This window comes from Amblyomma americanum, chromosome 1 (genome assembly GCF_052857255.1).
Source record: "Amblyomma americanum isolate KBUSLIRL-KWMA chromosome 1, ASM5285725v1, whole genome shotgun sequence".
Lineage (NCBI taxonomy): Eukaryota > Metazoa > Arthropoda > Arachnida > Ixodida > Ixodidae > Amblyomma > Amblyomma americanum.
This window is the reverse complement of record NC_135497.1, coordinates 107,740,150-107,759,303: the sequence shown is the minus strand read 5'-3', so window position 1 is coordinate 107,759,303 and position 19,154 is coordinate 107,740,150. Positions and strand designations below refer to the sequence as shown.

General features: G+C 44.3%; 1 protein-coding gene and 1 long non-coding RNA gene across 2 annotated transcripts in view; one reads left to right on the top strand and one right to left on the bottom strand.

The window, feature by feature from the left end:
- LOC144113421 (uncharacterized) overlaps positions 1 to 5,336 on the bottom strand; it is a 43,015-nt gene extending 37,679 nt beyond the window's left edge. Inside the window, exons 1-4 of the mRNA XM_077646493.1 lie at positions 5,271 to 5,336; positions 5,079 to 5,171; positions 4,739 to 4,808; positions 110 to 293 (exon numbers count right to left, since the gene is read on the bottom strand). Coding sequence (XP_077502619.1) covers positions 110 to 293; positions 4,739 to 4,808; positions 5,079 to 5,130 — 306 coding nt within the window. The 5' untranslated portion in view covers positions 5,131 to 5,171; positions 5,271 to 5,336. The remainder of the gene's footprint in view (positions 1 to 109; positions 294 to 4,738; positions 4,809 to 5,078; positions 5,172 to 5,270) is intronic.
- A 2,347-nt stretch (positions 5,337 to 7,683) lies between these two features.
- Positions 7,684 to 9,870, top strand: LOC144113420 (uncharacterized). Its single transcript, XR_013310794.1, has 2 exons — positions 7,684 to 7,942; positions 9,270 to 9,870. It is a non-coding gene; the product is annotated as an uncharacterized LOC144113420 (long non-coding RNA).
- Positions 9,871 to 19,154: the final 9,284 nt, after the last annotated feature.

The following is a 19,154-nucleotide window of genomic DNA, read 5'->3' as shown; positions in this document are numbered from 1 at the left end:
ACCATGCACATGAATAAGACCAGATGAGGTCTCAAGATCTGACAAAGTTAAGGGTACATCAAAATTCCAGAACAGGTTTGATAAAGTTAGAAATGGGTAATATGCATACACTTTCGTTTTCAACAGCACTGCTTTCCTCTGCTTGTGGATCTGCAAGCTCCTTGTTTACATCTTCAGAAGGAGCTTCAGTTATCTCAGCATGCTGTTCCTCTTCCACTTCCACTGCTCCTGCCTCTGCATCAGCAGCTACAATATCTTCATTCTTCACTTCCTCATGGCTATTTTCCAAGGGCCTAAAAGAGAACATGTACAGTTAAGTTTAAGCTGCACAAAATGTCAGGTTAGAAAAATAAACGCTCAACATGAGCCAACGGGCAGGGGTGCTGGACTGCAAAACAAGATTGCCTGACAGAAAAAAAAAAAAAAAAAAACTGTAGTGAATAGCTTTGCTAAATGGGACTTTCAAATTGCGCGCTTTGCAATGGCCACAAAGAAAGTAATTCAAGCATGGGGCTCAAGGTCAGTCCTATACCAACTTAAACCCTAGCACTGCTAAGAATTTAAGGTATACTCAACGACAACTTTTTCTGACAATGGAGTGGAAGCTACGCATCCAAAACATGCCCTCTCTTCCTATGCAGCAGAATATAGTCCCTTCTTGCAGTTATTAGTTTTCTTTTAAAACATATTATATTGTAAATATTCATTATTTCAGGCATACTCCTAACACAACTGCCAACTTACAACATTAGAATGTCAATAGAAAAAAAAAGTTTTCTTGATTACAACTAACCTGCACAAGAAACTTCCACAAATGGCACCAGCTTAATGGTGATGGAGTGAAGCTACCACGGAAGACCAACGTGCCAGGTGCATCCATTTTCCTTTTGACTAAAGGAAAACGGAATGGGCATTGGCTAATAACAGAGGTACCTTCAGTGACGACACGGTGCTCGACCACAGAAGTCTCCCAGGGTAGCAGAAGTCTCACCAAAGATGCACGCACGCGCGCACACACACACACACACCAGGCGTTTCAGGGTTATAACGAAACAGTTTATAACAACATAATGCATAATCAATGATTTACTTTGATTCCCTTTGGAAGCTTGGTCAGCACGGGCTATAACGAAGTAATCGTTATAGCCCGTGCTATAACGATTACTTTGTTATAGCCTTTTTAATTCCATTGTAATGAGGTTCAACTGTAGTTAACTTTCTAACTATTAACCGCCTGATTGCATTTAGAGATTTATAGTAATAGGTCGCCGCTATGGCTACACACACACGCGCGTTCCAGGTGTCCCAGTTAACGTTAGCCAAAGATTTTTATTATAAACAATACCATTTGTTGGGCGAGTTGGTGCTTACGATGGCCCATAACAGCACGACAGACTCTCTGTCCTGTCTGTCGCGCTGTTATAGATCATATTATAAAGCCCGTCGGGAGCAGCGAACACGATTTTTGCGGTTGTGCAGAGACACAATAGGTGAGGTAATTGTAATTATGCTGGTGACCATTGTATATACTAAGTCCGAGTATTTCTGCATTTGGTTCAAATGATTAATTCCACAAATTGAAAAAATGTACTTTTACCTATTGCATTTCCAGCAAAAGTTCCAGTGCCGAATTGCAGACCACAAAAGAAAAAGTCTAAATCATCAGTTTTTATTTTGATGTGCACTATGCAAGTTTTTCCATGTTCAAAAGAAACCATACAAAATATGAAGAAAGCTCATGTGACCATGAGCTTGCGCACTACAATAGCAGTGTTCTCAAATGCAGAATTAGCAAATACGAGAACGAATATCGCCATCAGATCAAAGCCGCCTACGCTCGTGAACATAGAAAGCGACAGGGTAACAAAGCTCCAGTGGTGCGAGGCTCGCTGACAGCAATGCGCAATTGGCTCACAGACGAGACAAGGTAGGCGTGTTCGATGGCGCAGCGAATGTGACAGGGCGAAAACAAGTGGGCTCTGGTGGCAAAATTTAAAGTAACATCTGTGACCTTACCATGTTCAGTCTTCAGTGCATTATAAAGTAGGCGTGCTGGTTCCCAACAGCTATTGCCTGGCAGGAACACTAAGCTGTGTTCCTAGATAGGAGACGGTGTTTCATGTCTGGTGTATCGCATGTGGCGTCTTTGCGTTCCGACGCATTGTTCTGCTTATGAAATTTGCTATTTTTTTTCCGGCCCGAAAGGCGAAATGCCTGACCAATTACCAGGAACGCTGCTTAGTGTTTCAGCTTGTGTATCACTACCGGGAGCCAGTGCACCCAGTATTTTTTGCACAGAACACAGGCAGGTCACAGGAGCTACTTTCAATTTTGCTGCCAGAACCCACATCATTGTTTTCACTCCATCACATTCATGGCACCACGATATACGGCTTCGTTCAAGAATTCAATGTTTGAGAGCGCTGCTTTCGTGGCACGTGAACGCATGATCACACGGGATTTGTGTCCCGCGCGCGTTTACTTTTCAACACGGGGGAAACTTATCTGTAGCCCTAATCAAAATAAGATTAAGACATTTTTTGGGACACATTACAATTTGGCACTAGAATTTCTGCTGTAAACGAAATAGCTGAAAAGTTATTTTCTCAATTTACATAATTATTCATTTGAACCAAATACAAAAATACTCTTACTACACACATTGGTCAACATGGTTGAAGTTACCCTCACCTACTGTTTCTCTATATCTTTAATATTTCACTAACGTTATCTAGGACACCTGATATATTCACGGCCCCTGCTTCTCCAGTGGTAATAATTTTTGTTGTCAGCTAGGCCTCCCAAGGGGATTCTCTAGCTGTGAATTTCTTCAAAACTATTTCGTTCATTCCTTTAAAACTAGTCACTTCAAACACTTTCAGCTGTGTTCAGCTGTGCACACTGAGTGGACTTCAAAGTTCTCTGTAACAGAGGAAGGTGACTAAAAGTAATTACTCTGCGCGTCCCACTCTAGGTCTGCTCGATTTGGCTCCATTTGCTACACCAGTCCAAGGAGTGCAGCACTTCCGTATTTGTTTTGCCAGTGCAGCATGCACTCCCTGCACTTCTGTATTTGTTTTGTAAATGCTCCTGCCTAGTGGCAAGAGTTACTGGCTGGCTTGCACTCTCCGAAGTGGAAGTGCAGTTGTAGCGCAGCAATATGACATCACCCATTCATGTCTAGAATATATAACTGCAATCTCAATGAATTGTGGCAGTTCTTTCTAGAAAGGAGGCTGTGGTTAGCTATTCGGGGCATAAGGATTGTAAATTCAAGCAGTCAAGCCCCACAGGCAACATTTCAGCGCATATTTGTAAAATTGTGTGTGTAATACAAGCAAAATACATGCAACGACTTTTTTCAGGAAAGCAACAACTTCCTAGGGCTGGTTCATGCCCACACTTCATTGCAATTTGCGGTCTGAAAATTATTCACGCAGTTCAAGATCCTGGCAACCATTGATGCAGGCAACACACACCTGGCTGCATTTTGGTGGCAACGCCAAGGCTAGCAGACACCCAGGCCTGAACTCGACCATTCATTTTGAAGAAGCCAGCACCAAAATGCATTTGAATGCACTCGAACTGGTGCTGCATACTTGAAGCACTACTGCAGAATTTTACGGAACTAGTGCAGCGAGTGGAGCCAAATTGACAGACCTTATGTAGCTGCAAAATGCCAAAATCGGGTTGGTCAAAGTTAGGGGCTCCATCCGGTGGGCTGGGCTACTCGTCACTTCAGAGTTAAAAGGTGGCTTGATATATTGCAATCCACGTGGCTCAACATCGCCGAAAACAGAAGCAATGAATGATATATAGTTTATGCCATGTACAACAAAAGCTCAGCTAGAGGCCCAGAGGAACGCACGAGTGCTCCTATAGCTCGAGTATTTCTTTATTATTGTAGCTTTTCTCGGCTGTGGAGAACTTTGTAGTCCACTTAATTCGCACTGCTTGACACAGTCGAAGTGCAAGCAGTGAACAATAGGCCTTTGCTTGCACTTTGAAGCTCCGAAGTGGTCCGCAGCCCGCGCGCGAGACGAAGGGCTCGAATTGGAAAGCGATGATGACAACTACCCACTTCCACGAATCTCACCGACTGCCTTGCTAAGTGTTCCAAACTTTTCTATCAATTATTACATTTTGAATTAATCATTAATATTTAATCCCTCTCTTTATTATTATTCTTATAATTTTGAAATCAAAACTCTCATCCCTTTTCTGATCATGACGAAGAATTCACCGGTGTTGCGCTCCCACGTGCTTTTCCTTTTTATAACTACGTTCAGGTGATTAGCCACCCGATTATTGGCCGATCCCCCAGTGTGGGTATGTGCCATCTTTTGATAGGCTAACAACAACGTTCATCATGCCTTCGAAGCTTCGGTGTGCACCCGGGAGACCATCTACTGATCGCCTTCAAATAAGAAACGTTATTAACAATGTTTATTACTGCTACTAAACAGTGCCCGAACAGGCAGGGGCCACAGAAAAAAAAAAAATCGAGCTTCACTTCGCCCAAAGCACCTAATCGAAGGAGTGTGCCGCGAGAATTTCAGCCGGGCGATTCATCAGGCTGTCGGCAGAATAGACACTGCCTACCTTTTCTTTAGATCGCAGCTGCAGCTTTGCGAGATGGGGGAGAGGGGTGCTTGTATTTAATTAAAGACTGCTTATTTTTTCGTAACTAGCGTTCTTTTTACGCGTCAACATGGTGTATCCGCAAAACGAAACCTACGTCTGGTCAAACGGCACATCGTCCCAGCTCTTTGATTCGGTGTCGTCTGCTGTGAAGTCCACGTTTTCACCTATTACATGAGAAAGAAATGAGAAAAATTAACGACATAAACAAGGCTGCATAGACAGGCTAACGGAATGACCCAACAAAACACAATTAGGCTTAAAAGAAGACCGTAAAGCCTTTCCTTCAGTTAACGCATACAAACAATTTACGGGCTTACGTGGTATGAATTACCATCATTACGAATTAGGGTCTAATGATGGTGGGGTGTACGTTAAAAGAGTGACTTTCCTTCCCTAAGCAAGAACCAAAACCAATGGCCATACACCAAACTCACCGACATCGCACTCCTCTACCGCTGAACCTTCAGACACGACCTCGGTCGACATAGCGCACAACTGCCAGCACCAGGGCGACCAAACCAACCAAACTGCAACAGTGCAAAAGGAACTAGTGTAAAAGAATTAAACAACACCAAATTCTGAAGGAAACTAACGCAACTCTTCGCTTTAATACCCACTGTACCTACAGTATGCGTCTGGGTGGCAGGGAATTACAAACCTCGCCCGTCCTGTGGCGCTAATCTCGGACCTCCTTCAACCCACGACGTCACGAAGATGCGGTGGCGCTGATGTTAGCAGCGACTTTCGCATGGTAGGCAAAACAGGTTCCGCTTGCCCGTGCCTACCGCAGCTGCCGCAGTTACCGGCGGCTGCTTCAAGCCTGTGCACTGCAGAAGCAGCATGTATTGACCAGCTGCGTCACTGCTGGATCCGCGTAGTAGCATAAAAAATATTAAATTAGCCTCGACAGGTTTCTCACGCATAAATGCCGCATTCGGAAACTGGCTAACAGGCATTGGGCCACGGTAGTAAAGCGCGAACTCTGGGAGTCGATAGGCACTGCCACTCAATGCACTTAATAGCATGAAAGTTACTGCGTTCATTCACCTGAACTTCAGGACAGTAGGCTGATAATTGCTCAAGGAGAAAAAAGACACATGTAGCTGCACACGTACTTATCACCTTGAGCCAGAGTGCACGGGGCGCCGACAGGTTCACTCGCCCCCAAGGAATGCGTTTTTTTTTGTTAATGGCACACCATGTTTTAATGGCGCGTTATATGACATTTAATATTTACTTGAAACTGTTTCTTGATATAACGACGTAATTATTTTATTCGAGTAGAAAGAAGTCTGTTAAGTTGTGTCAATCTTGCGCGGTCGCGTTGGTGTGCTTAGAATAGCGTACCTTAAGTGTGCTAAACGCCATATGCTTTTTCATTGCATCATGCATGTGTCATGTTTCATGAGGTAATACATGATCGCGAAGCTTGTTTGGAAAGAAAGCAGCCGCAGGCGTGCTACTAACAGACACGTGGCGAGATTGAGAGGGGACGCGGCAATGAAAAGTGTTTTCGTTATTCATGCATGCGATATGTAACTAAACGTGGTGCAAATATGAAATACCTACGCTAGTTTCAGTAATTCCTTTTATTTATAGTTATACCTGGTGCAGTTATGGGTAATTATAATTAACACCGTCGTCAAGTCCCCCCAAGGTCTCAAATAATTGAGTAGATAGTGCGCAGTTTTTTTATGCCAGCATGTACATAAAGCCCTAGCTGTTCTGTATGATGACGCGATTAGTTCTTTTCCTAGATGATCAGTACTTATGCATGCATAGTTACACGAAAACGTTTCTTACAAAAAATAACACACAGTACTGCACGTGTAGGGAAAAAATCGAGAGATTTATTACGCTCCTCAACGTCTCAGGGATAGTTTGCGACAAATGGAATAATTTGATTTTCATGCGAATTACGAAGGTGAGTGATCCAGTCAAGAAAATGTGAGAGGTCAGAAAACGAACCTTAAAGTTTATTCCCTCGTTTATGGCATCTTCGCTTTCGCTTTGGTCAAAGAAATGCAGCTCTGAAATCAAAGAAATTACCTCACAATTTTTGACGACCACACTTCTAAAAAGCGTAATTTATAAATTTGTACTCAATATTTTGCTATAGTTTTTCGTCACGAAACTAGACTTCAGGGCTAGCAAAGAAAATAATTCTAGAAATCAAAAATTTCCCCCAAATCGACCAGCTTAACTAGAGGACAAGTCGGCCTGGCTGGTGCGTGGTCATGCGGCTAAAAACAGCGCTAAGCGAGACAGGAGATCGGGGACACGACGCTGTCCCCACTTTTCGCGCAGCGCGACACGTACTACGTATGTCAGCAGACGATGAGCGCACGTCTGCTCCGACGAAACAACGCCAGCACTTCCCCTCACTACTGTCCCGAAGTAAAATCATTCCGGCTAGTGCAGAGTGTCAAAACTTTTTTTTTTTCAATGCCTCGCGCATAAATAAAGGGCAGGAACGCTTTCCACATGTTTACTAGTAACCATATATACAATACAGTGGAAAACTATTTCTCTTTATAGGCCGCACATGGCCAACGCGAGCTCGTGTACTTCGACAAATTACTAAGTTGGAAGCATCGACCATTGCTATGATTCGCAGAAACTGGAAACGCGCCTACAAGCCTTGAAAACCCGCGCTCAACACCTATCCGCGACGCCACTTCCCGACCTTTTGCCTACCACGAGCTCGCTAGCGACTGCAGCGCCACCTCGTTTGTTTACAACACGACCGGTCGTGGTTTACAAACATGCAGGAGGTCTATACTGCCTAAAATATGCTGGCTAGTGAGCCGACCGTGGACTCCCTGATGGCACCGAAAGCGATGAATGCCGACGGCCGCCGCGTGGAACGCTGCAAGTCGGGAGAGTGTAGAGTCACTGGTAGTAAAGCCCCTCCATGACGCTACCGTCGGAAAAAAACGTCATGGAGGGGCTTTAACTGGTAGGAGAGTGTAGGGTGCCTCCGTGATCTGGCCCCGCGCGGCGCGGCGTCCGACAAGACCGGAAGCGGCAGCCGAAGCAAGCCAATAGCAGCGCAGAAAGCCCGCTTTTCCGGTTTGGCCGCCGCCGCCAACATGGCCGCCATGGCCGAGGCGCTCTGCTGTGTTTATTGCAAGGAACTTATCGTGAAAATAAACGCTTCACGAGACATGAAATGTCACTTTTTTTTTTGGAGAAAACGACCAAATCTTGGATCTAAATGCCCGCTTTTCCTCCCTGAAGCGAAGGTGCCGAAGAAAACCGCAGCCGATGGTAGCCACGGCTGAGCGGGCATCGAAAGGTACTGTACGTACTACGTACTACGCACGCGACCGCATGCATTCGAGCACGCACAACCTTCTATATATCTATGCACGCGTGCTGCATTATATACAGTGGTGTTCAAATGAACAATTTCGTTATTCTGAATGAGGAGTCAGCGTCGCTGGTCTCAAAGAGCTCCTCGCCCAATGGTATTTGCCACTCGTTGATCATATTGCTCTCGCGCTAAGACGCGGCGGTGGGCTGCCGCTTTTTCGCTCCATGGTATCTCCGGCCGGGCGTCACGCCGCCACGACGTTTTCTGCCGCGCGAACATCGTCAGAAAAAACGTCACATGTATCCCGGTACCTGCGTGCCCGCATGGCCCCACTGCGCCCGAACGAGACGAGCGGGAGGCGTTGATTTTGGCCTTCAAATGAGCCAGATGTCAAACCTCTCACGGCGGCGTGGTTCGGGTGTCAACTGATATATGCGATACAGTTACTACACCATTTCCTTTCCTCAAAACCGGTTCGGGTGTCCACTTATGTATGTGAGACAGTTACTGCGCCATTTACTTTTTCAATTTTGTTGGGGCAGTGGCGTACATTGCGAGGAGGAGGAAGAGGGATTTTTCGCTAACGGCCGACGCCAAGACACCGGCTTTTCTGCGATACGAGCTCCTTAACGCTGTCGCGTTAAAATAAGGAAGCGATTTACACGTGGCCGCTATCAATGGAGATAAGTCTGGTTGCATCTAGCATTACAAAACAAAATGATAAAGCCGTGTGCCGGCGGTTTTGAATGCGAACGATGAAACGTGCAGACTCACGGCAATATAAAACGAACTGAAATGGGCAGCTTTATAAATGTGCGCACGAGGAGTGATCAATTGGTTATAAAAGTTTGTGCATAGTTTGTTTAAATTCTGGTAATCATGATCATGTACACGGGTCAGACAGTCGACTTCTGTTGGGCCTACTGCATGGTTTAGGTTACTCATATAGGAAACGCTTTACAACTGACTAGGGAGCCAGGCTCAGCTCCACTGTGCTTTGCATTAAAAGTGACCTAGAACTGAAGTGTGTCAATTTTCAGAAATCTGATCCAAGTGCAAGCAATTGGAGACTGGCTAGGGGGGCACTGCCCCCTTTGGAAAATCCCCCCCCCCCCCCCCCCCCCCTTCTGTTTTAGGGTCCCTCCTTCTCAGCAAAAAACATGCCTTTGTTGGAAGTGTGCTTTCCTGAGGCCGGCTTTATGTCGCATCCACCACAAAGATTTGTCAAGGAAACCTCCTTGATGAAGGATTCGGCCTCTTTGCAAGCTCAATATGTGATGGTATGTTTTGACTTCTCTCTTCCCCTCAGGTACTCCGCGGCTACTGCTGATTGCCCACCAAGCAAAGTTGTTCAACTGGCCCAAATGGCGCTACCATCCATGTCACTGGAATAGAGACGTAGAATAGCTAGCTCTCGCTTGTAGACAGCAGATATGTTCACAATCATTTTGTGATCCATCAATTCACCAGCGCTTGCTTCTTAGAACCACAGCGTGTAGTGCACTTTTCAATCACTAAAGCTCCATTGTCGGCACCAGATCATTCCAGGCTCACTGATTCGGCACTCTCAATGGCTGAGCGCAACTCGGGGACTTCCGACGCAGGTCTGTGACGCTTTGCTGGAGGCTTTTGCTCGCACAGATGTCTAGTTTTCCTCTTTGCTGATATTTTAAGCGCAATGTGTTTTAGATAATGTATGAATATCGTAGGCATGGTGTCGGGTTTTAGACACTGTTTATCGTGAGGAAGCTCGCTGGTTACTATAGTGATACTGAACGTGCGCTCGATAATGTTTCTCCCGAACCACAGCAGCTGGTGTCAGCCTTCCGTCTTATCTTTTAAAGTCTAGTTCCCATTCTGCAAGTAGCATGAGATGGTGCAATAAACATGGAAACGCACTCCTTGTTCAAGTGGTATACCGCTTTTACACTAGCTGTAGCATAAAGCGAGTCTTCTTTTTGCACCGTCGCTTTGGCTTTGACATCTTTTTGTGCAGTCACATGTAGCTCAGAACAATCGAGCCATATTGCATTATGGTGGCTGGAAGGGTCTGGGCACCATTAGCACCATTTAGGACAATGGGGAAACAGTAATAAACATGAATCCCCAAGTAGAATTTGTTTACGCTCGATAAATAATATATATCTTCATTTTTTACATAGGTTTCTGAAGTTAATTGGGTTACGACTTGTTGCGATGGAAATGGGCAGGGCCTGGTAGGGCATGCAACGCAGAGAGAAGATAACCAATGCTCGTCGAGGATAACAGAGTGGAAGTGGATTTCACGGGAAGGCAAACGTAACGGGGCAGCAGATAGCCAGAGGGTCAGTCTGGCAAATGAAATCGTGAAGTTGGCAGGGATAAGGTCTGCAAAGGTCACAGTTAATTCAAAGTTGAAAAAGTGGGTTGAAGGAATTTAAGACGGATTCTGTGCACAAGCAAGCGCCTTATTCACCATGAGTGCATTGGGCTTGTTGGTGAACGTTCATATTTGAAACAGCGCAAAGGAAGGTTGTGTTGTTTCAAATATGAACCTTCGCCATGGCCGCTGGACCGGTTTTTGGGGAAGAAATTAGGTGCAATGCTGGAGAGTCCTGCAGTATTAAAAATGCCGCGAGCCTCCTTCACGCACATGCATTGTGGTGCTGTACGTCGCAGTTAAGGTTCTCCCAAGCCACACTTCGCGATGCAGGGGATGAAACACAGCTGCCAAACTTGCTATGGCTCCCGTAAAAAATAATAATAAACATAGGTTCCAATTGATTTCCAATTGGAAGCCAAATGGACCCAATTAGACAGGAAAACCAATTGCGGAACCCAACTGGTTTCCTTAATTCCAATTAGACAGTCTAATTGGTTTCTGAACTTTCAGTTGGACTCAGGAATCCAGTTGAGAGTCCAACTGGTTTCCCTCATTCCAATTGGAGTCGAGTTCGCTCTGCCATTTCAACTGGTTTCCGGGGCTCCATTGGTTTCGTCACTTTCAATTGGATTACCTAGTTGGTCCCCTGTGATCCAAACTAAGTTGTATAAAGGCAGAGTTGATTTTTCCATTAATTGGCTAGTCCACTATAGTCCAGGTAATAGAGGAGTTCATGTGCCTTGCTCCAAATGGACGGTCCATAGCATTGCAATTGAGCCAACGGAAAGGCCGAACTTGCGGATGTTCCTGTTGGTTAAAGTGCCCAACTGGAAAATTTCCAGTTGGGAAAAACAAATTGGAAGTCAATGATTGCCTTGACAGGGATCTGAATATTGCTTTCTATTAACACAAAACAGTGAACTAATGAGGCCTTAGTAAAAAGAATGACCTGCTTTATCTGCCAAATTATCATTTGAACTATATATCACTGCGGGCACGAATCAGTAAAATATATTGGTTCAACGGACAAGTGCCACTGGCTCCAGCAGGAGGGTCTCATGAATGGAGTATATAAGTTGGAGCAAAAACATTTTCTGTGGATATATATTGACTGTGTCCATGTTTCTTCTGCGTTATATAACAGGCTTGTTTGTCTTCACTTCCTGCGCATGGAAATCTCACAATTTTAATTCCTTGTAAAAAGGTTGGCACTAAATGTGTCTCCTAGGTGAAGTCCTAGGAGAAAACCCAATTGGTTCGACACCATTCCAATCTAACTCGAAACAACTGGATGTGAAACGAATTGACTTGTTGGTTTTAACCAAAACGCATGCACTGATGGTGTAAACCGGGAAAGGTCTATTGTATCAGATCAACTGATGCCTTCCATTTGGAGTGAACCACTTGGTACCTGCCCATTGGAGCTAACATTTGGTGTCGGCCAGATGGAGTGGTCCAAATGGTATTCTACAATGGTGTCGAAAACACATTTGGATATATCCAATTGGTTCCAATTGGAACCCAACGATTTTTTTCGTGCCTATATAAAAAGCAACATCTTAATCAACCCATGTTCTAAAAATAGTTCTGTGGAAACATCACATACTTCTGGTGATGTTTAAATGAGCTGCAAAACCTCAGATTACCCTGACAATTGGTGCGCAGAGAATTGGGTAAACTGTTTACAGGGTGAAAGACAAAAAGCAACGAAAGTACAGATGGAGACGCAGAGCATCGCCAAGCGGTATTCAAAACCAAAAGGATTAGAGGCTGTGCACCAATGGACACTTGAGTTTTTAAAAAGAAACTACTTCATTCTGCAGGTCTTGGACAAAACCGTCAATTTCATAAAAGCACACTTTGTCTGTACTTTTGTTTCATGTATTTTCAGTCTTTCGCTCAGTAACCACTTCAACCAGATTCCTCTGCACCATGAACAACCAACTAGCCCCCATTGTTGCCTTATTACTAGCAATTTTCTCACAGGTAATAAGGACTTAGCCCGCCGCACTGGAGGAAAGCCACAGTTCATTTATGGCTTCCAACAGTTTATTACATATAGAGTTCACACATTTCGCACTTCAACAGATGGCATACAGGACTGAACTGCAACATCAGTTCAGTGCCAGACAACTTTCTACTGTAAATATGCACTGTCAAAAAAAAAGGCTGCTTATTTTAGTTAAGCAGAAAAATCATTATTTGCAGCTTTGAAGGATTGCACTTAATATATTATAGCCACTATTACATAACTTCAAAAATTATTTTATTGTAATAATATTTAACGGTATTCTAAAAGTACCAGTCACCACGGGAGACGTGCTTTCGTATTTACCTTGTTTCCAAGTTCTGAAAGTTGCTCCTGGACTCCCTTAAAACTTGCTACATTAGCGTAAATAAAAATAACAGTTGGATGACAATTGCTACGTTATGACATCAGCTTAGGGCCCCCAAAAAGTTTATTGGCTGAAACAAAAGGAAGCTCAGTAGAGGTCCACATATACCTTCCATTGCTCCCACAGTGCTTGATTCAAACATTCTGTAGCATGGCAGCGACTACTAAATAACTACAATGCGCTTACAACCAAGTTGAACTCTACAAATTCTAAAAATTGCCACACAAAATTTCTCAGCATTCCTATTCACTAATTTCTCCATAAAACGTGTTCTGCAATGAAACGCGCGCCATAGATTGCTTCTGTCAGCTAAACTAACGAATTGTTAGAGCTCAAATTTTGCACAAAAATGGCATTTGGTCGGCAGATCTGTTTTAAGCCACATTTGTTTGGGGTACATGCCTGAATTAATAAAAAAAAGTCGCATATTCGTACCATCTGCGATGACGGCGAAACAAAGCAAGTCATTATCTCAGCGACTGCACTGGTGGCACCGTCTGGTTTGTCGGCCATGCAGATTCAGCGGTGGGGGTGGGGGCTTGAGGTCGCTTTTTTGCGAAAGACTTGAAATTTAGTGAAGTTTTGGCAAAACTAGTTTGTGATCATTGATACAGCTGTTGAAAAAGAGTCCTCAAACCTCTCACAGACGTTTCGTGTTCCTCTGAACATGAAAAGTCTGAACATTAAAAAAGCTAAGATGTCTAGAGCTTGTCAAGATGTCTGTAAGGTGTACTTTCTCAATGCCTTACGGATGTTCAAGTGAAAATGTAGAGAAGACTATTTCTCAAGACTTATCTAGTTGTGGCAAAGTGTTTACACAGCATTAATATTAGACGTCTACAAGTACTCATAAGTCTATTGCTTTACTGATTTTCTAAGAAGTCACTATACCTTCGTTGAGCCCACTCATATTCTTTACCAAAACATGGATGTGTGGATGGCATGGGGCAGAATAATTCTGCAACAGCCCGGCGTCCACAAAGTTTATGAATCACGTAGTTAAGGCTACCATTGAGGAAAGATGTCGCTCAATGCTACCTGCCGTCGGCTCCAAGTGTTCTTACCTATAGGCTGTAACAGAAGGCGGTCTTTCTTTCCAACCAACATGAACACCCTTTACAAACCTGCTGCAGCCAACACACTGCATTCCCTTTTACCAAAAACCTAAGGATATCCGTTTACCGATTTGCCTGCTCGAGGATATGTTTACATGTTGACATCTTTGAGACACATATTTTGAGACATGGCCCTACATTAGTCAAAGGTACAAAGTACGGCTACTTCAGTAGTTTTAGGCAGTAAAGAGGTAATTCCTGTCTTCAACTAAGAGCGCACCGGAGGCATGCCAGTGGAATTGTACTGCACTCAGTACATAGGATAATTGCACACGGCCGTTAGGGCAGCAGGAATGTCCATGCAATGAACGTTGCAAATAGCATTCTTCTTCGAAGTCAGTATACAATAAGAGTAATAAGAGCACTATAGAGTGCGCGTCAGAAGTACCGTACGTAGTAGAGTGCGAGACAATTTCTACGCCTATGCTGGTTTCAAGCTCCACACACACCGCTGGCAGAAATTGATGAACTGATGAAACTATGGCAGAAACTGATGAAGCGGGTTTTCTTGCCTCATTTGCATGTGTATTTATGCTGCAAAGGGCAGCTGCCCGCCCTTTGCAGTTCGAGCTGTACTGCACATATCTGATCAAACAAAATCTGCAGTGAAAAAAAGGCCACCACCGTCTGGAAGACGAAGTAACGAGCGGTAGCTTTATTGGCCATGCGTAAAATGAAAGTCTTTCCGCATCCAGCGGGGCCAGTGAAGAAAACCCTGAGCGCTTCGGAAATGAAAAACAACTTTTCCACTTAGCGGAACGATCGATGCCTAGCGCCAACTATCAGAGAAATTACGATGCCACGATGCACGTCTACCCACTGTCGAGTTACACCCCCTCAGGACGTCTCAAACGGAATTTGCTTTGTTTGGGGGGTCAAGGTGGGCCTAGAATTCGGCTTGCGGTGCGATATGGTAACGCTTCAATTAGTAATTGCATGTGTACAATGTTAACCTATTTAATTGTGGTTTTATGTCTTTACCAACACCCATAGGGTTTTATTGCCTACCAAATTAGGTACGCAACTGTCCCCGGATGTGTGCCCCTTGTCGGAGTATATATAGCGGGACAAATGCATACATTATACATGGTGCTATAAGTCTCAGTGCAAGATGTGCTGTTTTCTAGTTGCTGCCACAGATGGCACTGTGATCTCAGGGTGATAGAGGACCCCACAAAATCTCGAAACGTGAACGCTCTTAAAAGCATGAGCATTAAACCTAATGAAATCCCACTGGTTGTTCTTAGAGGGTTCTAATTAGATAGCATACCGATCTTGAGTCTACAGGCTTCATATAAGCAGCCATTTCAAAAAAATAATGTCTAAGTATGTTTTAAACGAGTTCTTGTAAAGAAGTTTTGTAGATCTTTTTTGGTGGAGCATTAGCAGGCATATAACACCTCTTTTTGCGTCATTGTCTGCAGAACATCTGAAAATAGATTTCTTCTAGACATTACCGTATACTTTTGTAGACGATTCTTACACGTTGCGTAGCCCTTCTTGCGTTTCATTTTGGAGCACTTTGGTGCAACTTTTGCAATTTGTATCGGGACGGAGCAGCAAATCTTGTTTGGAACAGAATGGAGCAGTTGGAGCAGGAGTGGAAACACTGTTCTTATTGTATCACATACTGCAAAAATGGTATGTTTAGTGTGGTTACACTCTACAGAGAGTATGCCCAAAGAATATGTGGAAGAGCATTTTCTCCTTTGTGAACCAATACCTTTATCATCATTCAGTTTGGGAACACCAAAGTCAGATACAGGGAACTATGAAAACCAAATGGAACTCCTACTACAAGGGACAAAACACCTGCGTGCTTAAAGATATCCTAAAATGATTTTGATGGGCACATTCTAGTGCAATGAATCAGTAGAAGTCTTTGCAGGTATTCGAGTGATATTTGAAAGCTATGCATGGACACAGAAATAATTTTTAAAAATCGCTGCTCGTAATAGCTCGCAACAGATTAGGGCGGCACCTCACTGCAGCGTCCCCACATTCTATGACGTCAGTGAGCAATCTGGGTGAGCCAAGCGATTTTTAAAAATTTCTAAATTATAGGGTCCTCGCAGAGCTTTCAAATTTGGCTCTATGATGATGAATTTTTATGAAGCAAGGGCATCTGCGGCCAAAGAGCACCATGACACAAGGTTTTTTCTTTTTCTCAAGGTGGGGTCAAAGACGCATTTCCCAAGTATTCCACCCTAAATAATCCGAGCACCAGGCAAGGGAAAGCTTGTACCCACTGCATCACCGGTGGGTACCCAGCGGCACTGGGTACTGAACCTCGCGCCTCCCACATGCCAGGCGGATGCTCTAACGACTAGGCCACTGATGTGGTTCAAATTTGACTCGAATACCCACAAAGACCGCAGATATGTTACACTAGAATATGCCCACTGAAATCCTTTTAGGTTCCCTTTAACTAAGGAGAAGAAAGAGAACAAACAAAGAGCAGAGATACTCAAAAGGGCCAGTACTTGAAGCACAAAAAATACAGCAAAACAGGGTGTGCTTGACAAGGGAAACTGAACGAAATGGCACAACACATACCAAACAGAGGTTCTACAATAAACTAGATTGTAAATTATGAATTGTTGGGGTTAATGTCCCGAAGCAACACATGGGCCGTAGTGGAGGACTCTGCATTAAACTAGACCACCTGGGTTTCTTTAATGTGCGTTGACGTCACACAGCACACAGGCACCTTTTGCGTTTCGCCTCCATTGAAACGCGGCCACCGCAACAAGGATAGAACCCAGGTCCTCCGGCTCAGTGGCAGAGCACTATAATCTTTGAGTAGACATGGCAGTAATTGAATTATTAACTTAATTACTTTTTCGGTTATTTGTAATGTAAATATTTTCCTGGTCTGATAATTGAGTGTAGTTGAATTTGAGTGTAGTTGAATTACACTGCAGCAGTAATTTAAAAGCAAAATTAATTACTTTCAAAATTGCTTTCATTAAAATGCACTGCTTTTCTTTTTGTTGGCAGAGCTTCAGTCTCTCGTGCGCCAGATGAGTGCCTCGAAAGCAGAAATGACGCGCAGCAAGAACCGTGTAGGACTATGCCTCAGAGAGCCCTGGTGTTTTTGGTTGTTGAGTCACTGCCCACAGGTACTGAATGGGTAGGCGGGAGTCGGTGGGATTCACACACGTAGGTAGCATGGTTGGGGTTGGAGCAGGAAAAAGCCAGCGCAAAATTGGAAAGGACTTCATACAGGGTACTTGCATCTTGTTAGAATTGAGACGTGGTGGTCGGAGACAGGGAAGACAGCATGCCTCCTTTCTCAGGAGTCTCGTCATCACAGTGCTAACACAGCGTTGCTGGCCGTGGTGTCCGCCTCGAAACCCCGTCCCCGCTCTCTCAATCTGTCGGCACTAACGTGCAGCTGGTGCAAAGGCCCCAGCTCCAGTCCAGATCCTCTGGGCAGCAGGTTCTTGGAACGTCCTTGCCGTCCCCGAGGGAAAAAAAGGAGGGAGGGGGCAATGTTCCTGAAGCGATGACTCCGAACACGTGGCTTTGCTGCCGCTAATCCAGGAGGATTGGCTGGTTTGGTGCGCAGTGCGCTCAGAAAGATCAGGGTACTATTGCAGTGCTGCTGTTGAGGGAAAATGAGAGGTAATGCAGCATCCTCTTAAATGCTGGTGCCATGAAGTTTTGCCAGAGCCCAGCACAAGTAGTAGTAGTAGTAGTAGTAAGAGACTTTATTGGCAAAAAGCACAACAGAGTGCACATTTCACGAGCATGCATCCCCCAAGCAGACGGATGAAAGACTGTGCTTGGGGTGCCAAGGGATAAGTGGCGCATAGCACAGTTCAAAACTGTAGTAGGATGCATGGGTTCCTGGTTATGCTCGTCACCACATGTTGCCAATCACAACAATAAACGAAATCAGCTTTTTAATGTGACTTTATTAAACAAGCCAAGCATCCAATTTCTAGAGCTTATAATTTTTTTTCTTGTGGTTAGCTTCTTGTTTATGTAACAAGAAAAGTTTTAACCACAGAATATTTTTTTGTTGTGGAGGAATTCTATGTGGTGGTCCTGAATGTGGGCAGAGCTTCGCTGCAGACTTAGTCTTAAGCACGTCGAGGCACTCCCAAGGGTGCATCAGCTAAGAGGACACAGGTGCCTGGTTACGCTTGTCGCCACATGTTGCGATGGGGAACCGGCGGAAATGTGCGTAGTGCGAACACTATCGAGCGCAGGCTGCCAAGGTCAATTCAATGGTCCACCGAAGCAATAAATAGCCTGCGTCAGAGATTTTAAATGGTAGAGACAGCTTCAGGTAGTAAGCTGTTGAGTTGGCCACTCTGTTTACAAGCGCAGTGAAAATGAGAGTTTCGCCATACTTCTGTTTCACTTGTTTTGTTGGTGCAGCCTTATCTTTGTAATGGCCTGTGTAGTTGGCTGGGATGGAATAAAGGAATGTGTGCGTCGGGATAGGCTGGTGTTTCTTAACCGATTTTTTTTATGCTCGAAAGCCAAAAAGTAGTTTGATTAATTAAGGAGAAGTGCACCAGGAAAAGCACAGACAGGAAGGGAACAAGTGTTGAACTTACAACTAAATTTTATTTAGGAGTGTCATAATAAATACAGTACAACCACACAACAAACACAAGCAGGTCGGACAAGATACGGACCCCCGGCAACCTTCATCACAGTTTACCTTCACACATCCAGGAACGGCAACTCTTTTCTTGAAAAAAAGAATAGACAGGGTGCTGACATGAAGTCCCTGTGTGAGCTATTGCCTTCGCTTCGATAATCTCCCTTGTTAATTTGCATTGGTTTCTGGCCATGACTTTGCAGCCAGGAAAGTTGGGTTTGCAGGCAGGTTTGTGCTCACTATCGCAGCAATGCTTCATCAGAAATCCTAATATGGTGTAACCTACACTAATTATGCTCATACAACCTTTCATTAAGGCAGGGCAACTAAATCTCATATATAACACACTGTTCACATGCAACAAATGGTTTCTGACCCTTTATTCTTCATCGAGGCTAGACTTTTTCTTTGGGTTCGTCACATCACGCAACTTCACAAGTTTTTGTGGCACTGAAAAAAAAAAAAACCTTCTGGGCGATCCTATTAAGGTTGTATGAGACATTATGTAAGTAAGGTATAACCATAACATTTTGTTTTTCAGCATCTTTGCCTCTCTTTAGCTAATTGCCACCCATTGCTTGACACTCCGCCTTTTTTCTTTTTAGAAGACACTTTCCACCACCGAAAATAACAAATCGCTAGGGGTAGCCGGCGGTGCCGAGGGGAGACGGGCTGTCCGTTTCATTAGGCTTTCTTCAACTGT